Raw genomic sequence first — 15,389 nt, 5'->3', positions numbered from 1 at the left:
ATATCACTGTATTATAAATGGTTGGGGTTTTTTTTAACCAATACAGACACAAGTAAGAGGGCGTTAGTCATAAAGACACACACACACACACACACACACACACACACACACACACACACACACAATGTAACTACAAAACTTTAAACCTGATGGGGAATGGAAGATTTTAGGGTCTTTCTAAGACGTTTCAAGAATTGAGATACAAAGGTAAAAGATGAAGGAATGGAACTTCAACTAAGATTTCAAATAGTTATAGAATAGAATAGAATAGAATAGAATAGAATAGAATAGAATAGAATAGAATAGAATAGAATAGAATAGAATAGAATAGAATAGAATAGAATAGAATAGAATAGAATAGTTGGAAGGGACCTTGGAGGTCATCTAGTCCAACCCCCTGCTCAAGCAGGAGACCCTATACCATTTCAGAGAAATGGTTGTCCAATCTCATCTTAAAAACTTCCAGTGTGGCAGCATTTACAACTTCTGGTTGTTTGCAAAATGTCATTTGCAAATGTCTGCAAAAGACGTCAGATATTGATTAAATCCACGGCTCTAGTTTAATTGGTTGGGAAGAAGAGAAAATAGAATCAGAAATAGATGAAATATATAAAATAAATTCCCGATCCACCTCAAGAAAACTACTGAGAGATGTTTTACTTCACTTTGCAAGAAGAAAAAACAACAACTCGAGGTCACAGATATTGCGGACTTGATCCACGGGTGATTTTTCCCATCTATTCCGCACTGAGCTATGACTAGAAACATGTAATAATTTCTTGTTGTCCCTGAAACAGATCAATGGCAATATTCAACTGTGCTTTCATTATTACATCTGATTAAAGATTTTTTTTTATTTTTTTATTTTAATTCCATTTATATCCTGCCCTTCTTCGAAGACTCAGGGCGGCTTACAAGCTTAGCAGTAGCCTTCATTCTATGTATATGCCTGCTTATTAGGGCTTTCACACACACCCCAAGCGGCATTATTACAAAGTCAGCTTAATTGCCCCCAACAATCTGGGTCTTCATTTTACCTACCTCGGAAGGATGGAAGGCTGAGTCAACCTTGAGCCTGGTGGGATGCGAACCTGCACTAATTGCAGGCAGCTGGTGTTACTTAAGGAGGCATTAGCCCACTGCTCCACCAAGGCTCTTTGTTTAACATTTAGAAAATGGTCAGAAGGAACAAGGTTTAGAATAGCACTAGCAATAGCAATAGCACTAGTCTTAGACTTATATACCACTCCTAGCGCTTTTACAGCCCTCTCTAAGCAGTTTACAGAGTCAGCATGTTGCCCCCCCCAAACAATCTGGATCCTCAGAAGGATGGAAGGTTGAGTCAACCTTGAGTCCCATCAAGATCGAACTGCTGGCAGTTGGCAGAGTTAGCCTGTAGTGCTGCATTCTAACCACTGCACCACCAGGGCTTAGACAGCAATAGCACTTAGACTTATATAGCGCTTCACAGTGCTTTACAGCCCTCTCTAAGCGGTTTACAGAATCAGCATGTTGAACCCCCCCAACAATATGGGTCCACATTTCACTTGACCTCTGAAGGATGGAAGGCTGAGTCAACCTTCAGCCAGTCAGGTTCAAACTGTTGGCAGCGAGCAGCGAGTCAGCCTGCAATACTGTGTTATAAAGAAGTATGAAGTGACTTCATTTCGGGTTGTAATTTTCTTAACTTATAGATTCGGAAAAAGATGATTGACAGTGAAAGTGGCGACCGGACCTTTCAAACGCTCGTCAAATCTCAAGATGAGGTGAGAATGCAAAGATTTGCTTTCTGATAAAAAGAAATGAGTTGGCTAAACGGATGTAAGACAAAATGGCCGACAGCTAAGGCTGTAACAGTCAGAAGCCTGGAGCTAGAAAATTAGAAAATGGATCATGGCATGGGACAAAAATACAAGACCCCTCTTCCTTCCAAGCCTATCCTTTAACTATTCCCAAATATAGGTAGTCCTCGACCTATGACAGTTCATTTAGTGACTGTTCAAGATTACCACGGCACTGGAAAAAAGTGAGTTATGACCTTCTTTTTCACACTTACGACCGTTGCAATCCCCCCATGGTTATGTGATCAGAATTCACATGCTTGACAACTGATTCATATTTATGATGGTTGCCGTGTCCTGGGGTCACGTGATCCCCTTTTGTGACCTTCTGCCAAGCAAAATCAGTGGGGAAGTTAGATTCATTTAACAACCATGTTACTCACTTAACCAGTGGAGCACGAAAGATCGTAATACGGAGCAAAACTCACTTAACAACTGTCTTGCTTAGCAACAGAAATTTGGGGCTCAATTGTGGTTGTAAGTCGAGGACTACCTATATATGGATCTTTTACTAGATCCCATCTCTTGGGGAAGTCTTCACAAGGGCATTTGGGAAAGGTATTTTCGTAGCTGCGAGAATAAATTATTATTAAATGGCTCCTTCCCTTCCCAATTGCAGCATATAAGTATACATCAAGTCAAATCAAATAATTTTTATTGCAGACTTTTCTCAGGATGTTCACACCTAAGTGAACACCAAGAAGTGCTTTGGAGACAAAAAACAAAGAACATTAGAATCTTGTTAATGTTTCAACTGCTTATGGAGACCTCTTGCAATTTTCTGAATATTATTAGAAAGCCCACAATGCAACAGCTGAACAGTGTTTAGCTTTTCTAGGAGTCATTGTTTCTGGTTATAATGTTATAATATGCTACCGGGGGCCAGGAGTTACAGCGACAAATGATGAAAACTGAATAACTCCATTCTTTTGGGATGTATTAACTCTGATTAAAATCTCCAGCGGGCGTCAGGAGACCTTTTAAAATTCCCCTTTGTGCCACCGCTCCATTCATTCCATTCTGTAATTAAATGAGCTGAAATGTTCAGATTAGTTTTTGCAACGCCGGGATCAAGCTTGCGTTCATCCTTCAAAGGATGCGAGTCGTAATGATCCTAAAAGAGGAATGAACAACACCAGGTCAATTCGCCCCCACCCCCACTTATCTTTAAAAATTGCATCCAGAATTATTGGCCCCCAAAGGCCAGAAATGCTATTGACCAGAAATTGATTAAAGCAATAACTATATTTCAGATCAAAACTTTTCACAGGATTGAAAGACAGCAGCATCCTTAGTGTTGTGTTAATTTATTTAGAATGAGAAATGCAGCATCGCAATGGAAGCTCTACCCCACTTGGACTAGTTTGCCTGCCCCTGTCACCTGTGGTTGCAGCTAATTCAGTAATGAAAATAGGAAGAAGTTACAGAAAGAGCAAACTACTTTTGGGGTTGGTGAGCTGTATTCCAGATGCTGTCAAGCATCCGGGAAATCAGCGGATTCAGGCAGTTCAAACAAGTGTAAAGATTCATTGTGAGCTTAAGCTTTCTACACGAATCTGGCCAACTAACAGTCAAGGGAAATGAGCAGGAGATAAGAAAAACATGCAAGGTGGGCTGGAGTTAGATCTCTTGTGGGCACGAAGGGACTCGTGACTTATGACGCATTTGACCTCTCCCTCAGGCTCATCTCCTGGTCATCTCCTACTTCTGTTTTCAGTAACATAGATCTCATCATCTTCAGTCACATTTGTTGAGGGGAAAAGTCTTCATCGGGGTTCAATCCAAGCTGGGAATAAACAACATGGCGACTGCTTTAAGAAAGAAAGTTGTAGTTTATTGAAGAGGAGAGCCAGACAGGAAGATGGCTCTGGAAGAAAAAGAGAGAATGAGCACACGTAGTAGGGAGTGGGTTTTATACCCTCTTGGGCTTTTGTTTGGAGTTGTTTCCTGTTCCTGTTTGAGGCTTTGTGTTTCCTGTGTCATGTACTTTGACCTGAGTCTGAGTGTGCCCCTTTGGCATCTGTGGGTTAATCCTATTATGTCCTGTCTTAGAGTTTGGGTAGGGTATGTAGATTTTAGGTGCCTTTGTCTTCCTAAGCTTCTAGCTGGGGGCCTCCAACCTTCCTGAATGGATTATTTATTTATTTAATTTATTTTATTGGATTTGTATACCGCCCTATTCCCATAGGACTCAGGGCGGTTTACAGGGCAGTTAAAACCATGAATACAAAAAATTAAAAACAATTAAAACAATTAAATTAAATTCAAGCCCCAAGAGTAAATCTAAAACCCAGTTAAATTAACAACCCCACAGTCTGGACCAAACAGATCGAAGAGCCAGGTTTTCAGGTCCCGGCGAAATGAGCGAAGGTCGGGGGCAGTCCTAAGTTCTGTGGGTAGTTGGTTCCATAGGGCAGGCGCACCCACAGAGAACGCCCTTCCCCTGGGAATAACTCGCCGGCATCCAACCTTCCTGGATTATTTACATCTGCATTTCTACAGAGCTGGTTTCTGCTTGTGGGAGGGAGACTTGGGACTATTAAGAAAAACTGGCCATGCTTTTCTGCCTCTTTAAAATTCTTTGAGGAAATATAATATTCTGCCCTTTTAATATTTCATTCTCTGGGGGAGGGGGGCTGAAATTGTTGAAGGAAAAGTCTTCATCACATTAATGGTCTTAAACATCTTTTATTTGAATTATTATTGATTGGAATCCAAGAAGATGTCCATCTTGTAAAAAAAAAAAAGAATTGATATTTTTTCCATAGTTCCCTAGATGAACAATTATGGACAAAGCAGCATCCAGTTGAACAATCTGAACAGTAGATCAGATTTGTCTAAGTTTATTAAGCCACTTTCCAAAATAGAAATCTGCAAATTAGCTTCTGAAAGAATTATGAGTTTTGTCCTCATGGACTGACATAGAACCATCCCTGCTTTGCTTTTTTTAAGCGAAACTTGATTCTTGAATCCGTGTGGCGTGTTTAAGCTTTCCTGAGATTCTTTTGATAAAATGATTTTTCTGGCTGATTCTTTTGCAGCGCTATATTGATAGAGGCAACAGAACGTACACATGGACCAAGGTGAATGGTACTGATTACAGGTAATCAATTATGGATATTTTTTTTTCCAAAACAACAACAACAACAAAAAAAGAGGTTAAAATGCCATTGTTCCTGATGTTTCAAGATAAATGGTATCCTAAGATATCTATTGGATGGCTAGCTTGCTCTGATATCCCAGTCCTGCAAGCTTTTTTTTAAAAAAAAAAAACAGGATAAAAATCAAGGTAGAATATTTTCCTACATTTTCCTTTGTAACCAGTTCTCTTTGGAAAAGTTTATATGGAAAATGTTTTCGGCTGCCTGGTGCAGGTTTTGTGAATATTTAACCCTTCCCTAAGGAATCTGGATAATTCTTTCCTATGTTCCTCTTTAGCCCTCATCTCTCCCCCCCCCACTAGCCTTTTCAAAAGCTAGAAAGGGAGGGGAATTTTAACTGACCTTAGAGATAAGGTCCCTGACCTTGATTCTAGGGGTACCAAAGTGGCTAACCCAGGCATCTATGTGCAGCCTTTTCTGATTATTATTTTCCATTACTCATGCAAATTAATTAATCTAATAACCAATTATCTATTAATTAATCTGTTAATCAATTCTTGGTTGTAATAACAGAGGCATAGCATCAAAATCACGTGAAGTATTAGTATTGCTTTATAAATCTTTAGTAAGACCACACCTGGAATCCTGCATCCAGTTTTGGTCACCACGTTACAAAAAAAAAAGATGTTCAGACTTTGGGAAAAGTGCAGAGAAGAGCAACTAAGATGATTAAAGGCCTGGAGACTAAAACATACGAAGAACGGTTGCAGGATTTGGGTATGGCCAGTCTAGAGAAAAGAAGGACTAGGGGATGACATGATAACAGCGTTCTAGTATTTGAGGGGCTACCACAAAGAGGAGGGGGGTCAACCTATTTTCCAAAGAACCTGAAGGCAAGATAAGAAACAATGGATGGAAACCAATCAAGGAGAGAAGCAACCTGTAATTAAGGAGAAACTTCCCAACAGTGAGAACAACTAACCAGTTGTTTGCTTGCCTTCAGAAGTGGGTGCTTCATCACTGGAGGCTTTCAAAAAGCGACTGGACAGCCACTTGTCTCAACTTGTATAGGGTCACCTCCTTGAGCAGAGGGCTTGACTAGAAGACCTCCAAGGTCCCTTCCAGTTCTATTCTGAATTGAATTGAATTATGACCTGTCTTTGAATAATCAAGAAAAGGCTAACAGAAGCATAGAATCAAAATCATGTGAAGCATTAGTACCACTTTATAAAACCTTAGTAAGACCACACCTGGAATAGTGCATCCAGTTTTGATCCACCACATTACAAAAAAAGAGACAGCCTTTTTTTGGGATGTATCAACCTTGGGAGGGTAAGCAGAAAATTGCAACATTAGAAGGCATTTTCTGCACTGGACCTGAAATTCCAGGTGTTCACTTGTTTCCCCCAATTATTTTTTCCCATGCTTTTGGTACCAAATTAGGAATCAGTCATGTGTTGTACATGAAAAACCTGTCCGTGCGTCATGGACATTGACTTGGCTTCTGCAGACTGCAGAAAGTTAGAGTTGATGGTTCTTGCAGTCCCAACTGTACAAATCTTTCTGGCCTTGGCAACGTAAGTCACCCAGTGTTGTTGATTGTGAGAGGGACAGTGAATAAATTTCATAAATAATTGAATAAACGTTCCTCTAGCCAGAAAACTATCCAGGGCATTTACAATTTTGCAAATTCCATTATTCTTGCCATCATAGAGGCTAGGCGCTACATCTAAACGTATTTAAATAGAGATCCTTTCCCATGAATGCTTCCAATGATGGATTGTCCTACAGCGATTGAAAGAATGAACTTGTTGAGTAGCAATATCTCTCCAAAGTTAATGCTGACGTTTGCTCATTAGCAACCATTTTTTCCCTGTTTCCTCGCTCTGAATTGTAAACAGCAATTTCTCCAGACTTATTACTCTGGCTTGCTGAGCCCTGCTTAGCATATATAATATTTCCGCCCAATATTTCTGAAAAATCTTTTGAATTTTGAAAACAATAGCAGCAAGATCTCCCAGGAGCCTCAAGGCAACGGGCATATTTATACACACAATTATAGATTTCAATTAGTTGCATATTTTTTTTAGCAGGAACCGGGAATGGAAGGGAAAATTCTTCCTGATTTCCCTTGACAAATATTAGTGAAAAGATGTCACGAGATAATTAGTAATTCTTCTCCAAGCAGATAGAGGGGCAACCGTAATGGTAAAGGCAAGATTTATGGTGCAAGAGTCTGTTTCTTTTTAATGCTAATTTCAGCAGCTATCGCAGGAAATATTAAACAATAAGCACCCCCCCAGTAATAAAATGGTGGCGCAGCCCAAGAGAACATAAAATATTCATGATTTAAATGTGATTTTGGAAATAGGCTATAATCTCTATGGCTGCTTTCGATCTTTCAGTGCCTCGTTTAGATATACAAATTAGTTATGTTTTAATTAGGCCTTGGAGCCATGCCACCCAATTCAAAAGTCCTTGCATTATTTTTTTTCCAGTTCAGGAATTATTACTATTTGTTTAGTGTACGATGAGAACATGACAGAAGAGAAGTAAATATAAATACTCAGCCCACATAATTATAAGTAAAACTTTTACCGGGGGTACGGCAGTGGTCTCATAACTGGATCCAGCAGTCACTTCTGGTGTTGCTTCGTGCAAACCTTGTAAGGCACCAGAGAAAGCACATTGTGGGCAATCTTGCACAATACGCTCAAGAGTTTCCATATCAGCACCACAGTCACAACAAGGGGAATCTTTCCATCCCCGCTGATATAGGGCAGAGGCACTTCTTCCAGTATTATACCTAATTTCGCTCAGTTTTGTCCAGACAGGGTGTGGCAGATTAAAACCAGGTGGTCTGGTAGAGGGATCGGCTTAATGGTCAAGTCACCTTGGACTATTCCCCTCTCCAGGAATTCTCGGGATTAAGCTAGGTAGATGTTAAGTGAATAGCTATTTTCCAAGCTGGCCTACAGCCTATTTGTGACTTCAGGACTATTACACGTTTCCTCACCTCCTGAATTTTGTATCTGCCAATTGTATTTCATGCGGCTGAGCGACGAAGCAGTAATACTCCAATTTCTCATTGGCTCATGAAGGCCTTCCCTGAATTGTGCAAACAATGTCCCTGCCACGCCTGCGATATGAAATCAAACCCACATATTTAGGTAACAATATTTCTCTCGAAAAGGTGCACACAAAAATAATAATAATCATTCTTGATTTATCTGGAAAGGTGTAATTTGTCCCATCGATAAACACTCAGCTACCTCAGATAGCGTAGCCTGAGGGAACCTTCTAGAAGTTGCTAAAACTCCTTATCTGCTAAACTTAACGTCTTGTCTGTTAAACCATCTGGGAAATTCTGATCTTTTTAATGTATAGGTTTATTTATTTATTTATCGTCGTTGTTGTTAGCTGTGAAGTCGTGTCCGACCCATCGCGACCCTATGGACAATGTTCCTCCAGGCCTTCCTGTCCTATAAATTTATCTATCTATCCCACCTTTATTATTTTTTATAACTAACTGAAGGCTGTGAACATGTCCAACAGAATTTCCTCCTCTTATTTTCCTCACAATGACAACCTTGTGAGGTATGTTGTCTCGAGGGAGAGGGATTGGCCCAAGGTCACCCAGCTGGCTTTCATGGCTAAGGTAGGACTAGAACCCAAAACCACCCAGCCATCTTTCATGGCTGACTGGAACTCACAATCTCTTGGTGTGATTGGCTGAAATTCACCCAGCTGGTTTTCATAGCTAAGGTGGGACTTGAACTCACCATCTCTTTCTTTCTAATCTGCTGCCTTAACACCAAGATCAGCATGATTCAGTCTCCCGGAACGTGACTACATTTTGTCATTTTTGCCTGTAAAAATTAGGCAGACTTTGATCATCCCCTGATGAACCCTCCACCAATGATAATATTTTATCTTCTTTGGTTTTTCCCCCCTTTATTTTAACCTGTTTTTGTTTGCAATTCTGAACTGTCCACAATAAAAACATCCATCCACACAAGTTTGAGTTGCTCTGCCAACATATGATAGCCAAAAGGAATACTGGTGCCTGGGGTATAACACTATCAAGATCATGTCAGGAGGACCTGAAAAGGGTTTTAGAGGTACCAAAGAACCATTAAGGTGGACTTGAAGAAGGAGGACATAGTCCAGAAGTTCAAGGAAATATATGAAAGAAGTTCAAGGTCCGGTTATTATACCCTATAACATTATGGCTACCGCAAAGGGTTGACCTCAGTTTTAAAAATCTGCCCAAGTTTCTCTCTGATCCCCTTTAAACTAACAAAAACAAGGTGGGTTATTCTCACCTATCATCTTTGCTTCACTCTCTAGATTTGGAAAGGGACAAACTCCAGTGGTGGGATTCAGCCGGTTCGCGCCACTTTGGCAGAACCAGTAACTAAATATTTTGTTGCCCAGGCCCAGAATGGACTTCCGGAAGCGGCATTCACACTGAGAACCGGTTGTTCACATATCTGAATCCCACCACTGGACAACTCGCCGTAGCCAACTTGCTGTGGCACTGCCAATTCGCCATGTCCAACTAGTCTTGTCCAGATCACCACAGCCAACTCGCCACAGGACGCTCTGAGACAATTTGACAATTTCATTTAATTATTTAAAATAGTAATTTAAAAAATATTTTTAATTTTTGTCATTCGCATTTCATCTTGTCCCTTCTTTTGCATCCTTTCTTTAATGACTCTGATTTAAAATGCTGTTAAATCTCAAATGAATATTGGATTATCCCTTGATTGTAATTATTTGGTTTCTTTCGCAGTTTGGCTTTGGTGTTACCATCCTACAGCTTTTACTATATTAAAGCCAAGATTAATGAAACCTTAACTCAGGCAAAATGTAAGTAACTGTGAACGCTCCCCTGTTGTGACTGTTATGCCCCAGTGAGAAAGATTCTGCCTTTTTTTGAACACAACATTTTGAAAGCTTGTGAAATTCACTAATGTTCTCCTGATTGTACCCCCAGCTCTACAGCAATGATTCCAAGTCCTTGTGTAAATGTGCAAGATACAAAAAAAAGGATTCTACCCAAGTAGAATATGTTCTGTCACCGTACTAGCTTTAGTAAATCTTGATCTTGTCCCATCTCTCGGCTTATGTACCCACAGAATCATTGCTTTGCATATCCTCTGTTGTCTTTTGCAGGAAATGTTTTGAGTAGCTCACTGTTGAGTTATGAAGTCTAGCAAAGCTGCTTTGTGTGGTGCCCTTAATAGCTGCAGCCTGTGAAATACTCACTTCATGTTAGATGGTAGGCAACCTTGGCTCTTTTATGACTCGTGGGCGTCAAATCCCAGAATTCCACAGTCAGCATGGCTGGTTCAGGAATTCTGGGTATTGAAGTCCACAAGTCATAAAAGAGCCAAGGTTGCCTACCCCTTAGGTCTTAAACCGTCATCTCAGTTCATGGAAGGCTTTCTATCCTTTTAACTAAAAGACCTTATTTTGCTGAACAGGCAAGATAAATATAATATAGAAAGAATCCTTTCTTTTGGCACTCAGCTTTCGAAGCAGATTTTAGCTTAGAAAAACAGCACTCACTGGATTGTGCAGCAAAGGAGAGCAGATGTCTGTGAAAATCTGCAATATACATTATGCCCAGCATCCTAGCTTAGCAAGCAAATGTTAGTTACTCTACTTCAGAGGCCATCTTCAAACCTGGCCCAGGTTTAATCCTGTTCCCACCTTTTATTTAACTCTTCTGAGTCTCTTTTGACATTTGCATCGTTCATTGTCAACGCTGGGTTGGAAACCTGTCAGTTGCTGCCTAATTTCTATTATCTTGTATTATTTTACATACCGAGACCTAATTAATTGATCAAATTAAAGGTGATTCCCATAGAGTATAAAATGGCGAGGCAGATCTACAGAGATATGTAGGCGTAAAGCGCTGAGCTGGGTTTTAATTAATTTAATTAATTAGGTAATTAATACTGAATTTCATCGTGAGCTACACAATGACAATAAAGATATTCTATTCTAAGTGTGGGAAACTCTAGCAGTTTCGAAATTCTAATTTCTTTGCTTACAGTGACTTACTGCTTTGAGGTTTTTCTGCAGTAGAATTTGAAACATCTGGAAACTTTGCTATTATCCATCAGGGGTAGGCAACCTTGGCTCTTTTATGACTCGTGGACTTCAACTCCCAGAATTCCTGAGCCAGCATGGCTCAGCTTGGAAACCTCTCCCTTTTCCCTCTGCCTGGCTGGCTCAGGAATTCTGGTAGTTGAAGTCCACAAGTCATAAAGTGGCCTAGGCCTAGGCCAGGGGTAGGCAACCTTGGCTCTTTTATGACTCGTGGACTGCAACTCCCAGAGTTCCTGAGCCAACCTGGCTGAGCTTAGAAACCTCTCCCTTTTCCCTCAGCCAGGCTGGCTCAGGAATTCTGGGAGTTGAAGTCCACGAGTCATAAAAGAGCCAAGGTTGCCTAACCCTGGTCCAAGTGAACCATGTTCAAAGAGCAAGTCAAAGTCCCAAAATATCAGTACATCCACGGGCTGGATGTGATAAAAGTCAGAATGGTGGTCGTGTGAAAAAGGCTCTGCCCCTTTTTGTGTATGTGCACATTTTTTTCTCTCAGCATTTTAAACATTTTGGGAATCAGTCTCACCCATTATGCACTCTATAGAAATAGCCACAGTATATAGAAGCACAACTAGTCCTTGACTTACAAAAGTTTGTTTAGTGACTGTTCGAAGTTACAACGGCACTTATGACCAGTGGTAGGATTCAAATATGTGAACAACCAGTTCTCTGTGTGGATGCTGTTTCCGGAAGTCCGTCCTGGGCCTGGGTAGCAAAAATTTAGCTACCAGTTCTGCCACAGTGGTGCGAACCGGTTGAATCCCACTTCTTATGACTGTTTTTCACATGTACGACCATTGCAGCATCCCCGTGGTCACTTGATCAAAATTCAGATGCTTGGCAACTGACTTGTATTCATGACGGTTGTCGTGTCCAAGGGTCATGTGATCCCCTTCTGACAAGCAACATCGATGGGGAAGCCAGATTCACTTAACAACCGGCTTAAGGGGTTGCAGTGATTCGCTTACCGACTGTGGCAAGAAAAGTCATAAAAGGGGGCAAGGCTCACTTAACAAATTTCTCACTCCCTCCATTGTGACTGTAAGTCGAGGACTACCTGTACATTAAAAAAATATTTGACCAGAAACGTGCGCCAAAATTTCAGAAATACTGTTGTTGTTTTTCCTCCAGAATAAAGCTGTACAAAAGCTGAATCTGTGACCTCTCTCTCTCTCTCTCTCTCTCTCTCTCTCTCTTTCTCTCTCTCTCTATGCCACAATATTTTTATTCACGTGGCTAGTTGAATAAAATATTGGCTTGTGACCCCTTTTGTTTTACCCTCTTTTTTTCTGTTTTCTTGCTTTCTCTTTCTGATGGATAATCACAGTCCTAAAGGGCAAGTATATAACATTCTTGTTGCTAATTTCCCTCTGTGTATTATTGTTGGTGTTGGCCATTTGTATTTCATTTTCCCTCTTGGCTACCACTTTTTGTATTGGTCCCAGAAGGGTCTTTTTCTAATGCCAATTGGGTGTTACAGAGGCCAAAAGGCTAAATGTGTTGAAAATTACACTCCAGCTCCACTCTCTCTGCCTGTTCTGTACCAGCCTGCTACTGGCCCTGCAGAAAAGGCAGGGACAACCCCTTTTACAAGAAGGCAAGAGGCTGGAATTACGCCTGCCAAATTTATTGCTACAAAAACAAATAGAACAAGACACGAACCAAGAAACAGGAGCTTTTCAAGCGGTTGCCTTCAGCAAACCAGCCCTCCCACGCATTCCCCCTTAAATACAGTTCAGGGCGTGGCTTCTCTCTGCCTCCTTCCGAGGAGCCCCATTGCCTTCCTCTGTTTACTCCTGATTGACTGCCTCCTTCGTCGGGCGTCCTTGAACAGGGCCAGCTGTGGGTCATCTTCATCCACGCTGTCAGGCTCACACAGCTGGGTCTGCGTCGTGACCAGATGAGAGGGGCCTGGCTGAGGGCTCTCATCAAACTGTCCAACCCCCTCAGCAAGCTCTTCCACACCCCCCTCCTCCTCCTCCTCCTCTGAGTCGTCCGACCCAACTGCCGAACCCACAGGCTGACCCTGAATCACAACACTGCCCCATTTGTGTTTCAGTGTCTTGTCACTCTCTGATCCTCCTGTGTTCAACTCTCTCCCTTGCTGTTTTTTTTTGAAACAATCTTCATTTTATTTCTGGTCTGGAACCTTTACGCATTTCAGCAATCCTGAAATGCAATTGTGCTCAAATAAACTATTTGAGATGGGGCCAATTTTTCAAATGCTTTCGGTTTGAGTTTGAGATTCTTCTTCTGGGTAGCTATGTGGTCAATCCGAGCATCCTTGGTAGAGGTAGAGAATGCATCAGGCACCCATCCTCCATTGCAAGTGATGAAAGGGCTGTTGTGATGTCACAGTCCTGCTTCCTTTGTACAGCTGATCTTGCTTGGTGACAGCACAACTCACCCATTTCTTCCTGTTTGCCCAAATCTCTGGATTCAGTAGATGCCTCTGATGACCGTTCAGCTCACTTTTAAGTTGCAACAATTTTATATTGTGCTTATTTTCCTAAGTTGCTATTTTATAATTGGATCTATTCCACATCTAATATGAAAACGCTGATCTTGACGTTATAGCTATTAGGAAAAAAAAGATGACCTGGTTATCTGAACACCAAATATGTTTGTGTTTCATCCGGGTTGTCTGGCCGCAGTACCTTACATAATCTCTTGAATTAAATGTGGAATTCATCCAGGTGGTTTTGTGGTTAAACATTTTCGCCTGTCACCCAGTGCTATCAAAAGGTGAATTGAGTTCATTTAATATTTTGCTTTCCTCTTTGCAGTTATTGCAACTCTGAAGCGAGAGTCCTTTGATGAATTTGGATATACATTTTTAGCACCCAGGTTAGTACATTTTGCCGCTCCATGTTGCCAAGCATTACATAATATCTCTTGATTGACATAATAATTACTTCTGGAAGAATAGAACTATCTAATAAAGTAGAGCAGACATGTCAAACTCGCGACATCACGTGACGTCACACAACGTATTGGGACTATTTTACCATTTGCTGGCAATGGGGTGGGTGTGGCTTCTACGTAATGCGTCCGACTCACGGGCCGGCAGTTTGACACCCCTGAAGTAGAGCATGCCAAGATTAAGTTTCTACTGAATTAAAGAATAGCTTATGAATAAATACTGCATCCATTTTTGGTTGGCATAATGTAAAAAAGATGTGGAGACTCTAGAAAGTGTGCAGAGAAGAGCAACAAAGATGATCAGGGGACTGGAGGCTAAAACATATAAGGAACGGTTGCTGGAATTGGGTATGTCTAGTTTAAGGAAGAGAAGGACCGGGCTGACATGATAGCAGATTACCCAATGCAGCACTGTGGTACAAAATTTCATCTTTTTTATTTACTTTTTTTAGGGACTACTGTAGCACAGTGAAAATAACAGACAATAATACTGTATTTCTTCAGAATTTCATTGAATTTATGGATCAATATTCACCCGAAAACCCTTCATGTAAGTATGGCCTTTCAATAAATTACTCTCTGGCAATAACACTGAAAGTGCATCAATTTAGTTAGAATGTAACAATGAAATCAAACAACACACAAAATTAAAGTAGCATGAAACCAATCTGAGAATGCAGAATTTCATCAAATATGAAAGGCTAAAAAAATGATAAGCCTGTTGCAAAAATGACATAAATAAAAAAAATCTCTAAATGTCAAATAATGGTAGGGTTTGACCCAGATATGATAGATAGATAGATAGATAGATAGATAGATAGATAGATAGATAGATAGATAGATAGATAGAGATGGATGGATGAATGGATAGATAGATAGATGATAGATAGATAGATAGAGATGGATGGATGAATGGATAGATAGATAGATAGATAGATAGATAGATAGATAGATAGATAGACAGACAGACAGACAGACTTCAGAATCTATCTATCTATCTATCTATCTATCTATCTATCTATCTATCTATCTATCTATCTATCTATCTATCTATCTATCTTCTTTCTCTCTTCTCTCTTCTCTCTCTCTCTCCTCTCCTCTCCTCTCCTCTCCTCTCTTCCTCTCTCATCTATCTATCTATCTATCTATCTATCTATCTATCTATCTATCTATCTATCTATCATCTATCTATCTATCTATCTATCTATCTATCTATCTATCTATCTATCTATCTATCTATCTATCTATCTATCATCTATCATCTATCATATGGCAGAACTGAGTAACTTGCTCACTGCTTGACTTCAACAAAGTGGGAATAATTCACTATTTTCTCTCTTGTGAGATTATAAAATAGTCCCTTGGATGAAATGAGAGGCTTGAAGATGGAGATGTAGGATGTATA

General features: G+C 40.4%; 1 protein-coding gene across 3 annotated transcripts in view; it reads left to right on the top strand.

Annotated features, from left to right (window-relative positions):
- CACNA2D1 (calcium voltage-gated channel auxiliary subunit alpha2delta 1) overlaps positions 1 to 15,389 on the top strand; it is a 358,403-nt gene that overhangs the window by 309,181 nt on the left and 33,833 nt on the right. For all 3 annotated transcript variants that reach the window (XM_081330401.1, XM_081330402.1, XM_081330400.1), the window contains 5 exons: positions 1,695 to 1,766; positions 4,883 to 4,944; positions 9,741 to 9,817; positions 13,849 to 13,909; positions 14,437 to 14,534. In XM_081330401.1, the coding sequence (XP_081186527.1) occupies positions 1,695 to 1,766; positions 4,883 to 4,944; positions 9,741 to 9,817; positions 13,849 to 13,909; positions 14,437 to 14,534 (370 nt within the window). The remainder of the gene's footprint in view (positions 1 to 1,694; positions 1,767 to 4,882; positions 4,945 to 9,740; positions 9,818 to 13,848; positions 13,910 to 14,436; positions 14,535 to 15,389) is intronic.

This window comes from Vipera berus (genome assembly GCF_964194415.1).
Source record: "Vipera berus genome assembly, chromosome: 6".
Lineage (NCBI taxonomy): Eukaryota > Metazoa > Chordata > Lepidosauria > Squamata > Viperidae > Vipera > Vipera berus.
The sequence above is the reverse complement of the archived record's forward strand: the minus strand, read 5'-3'. Positions and strand labels throughout refer to the sequence as shown.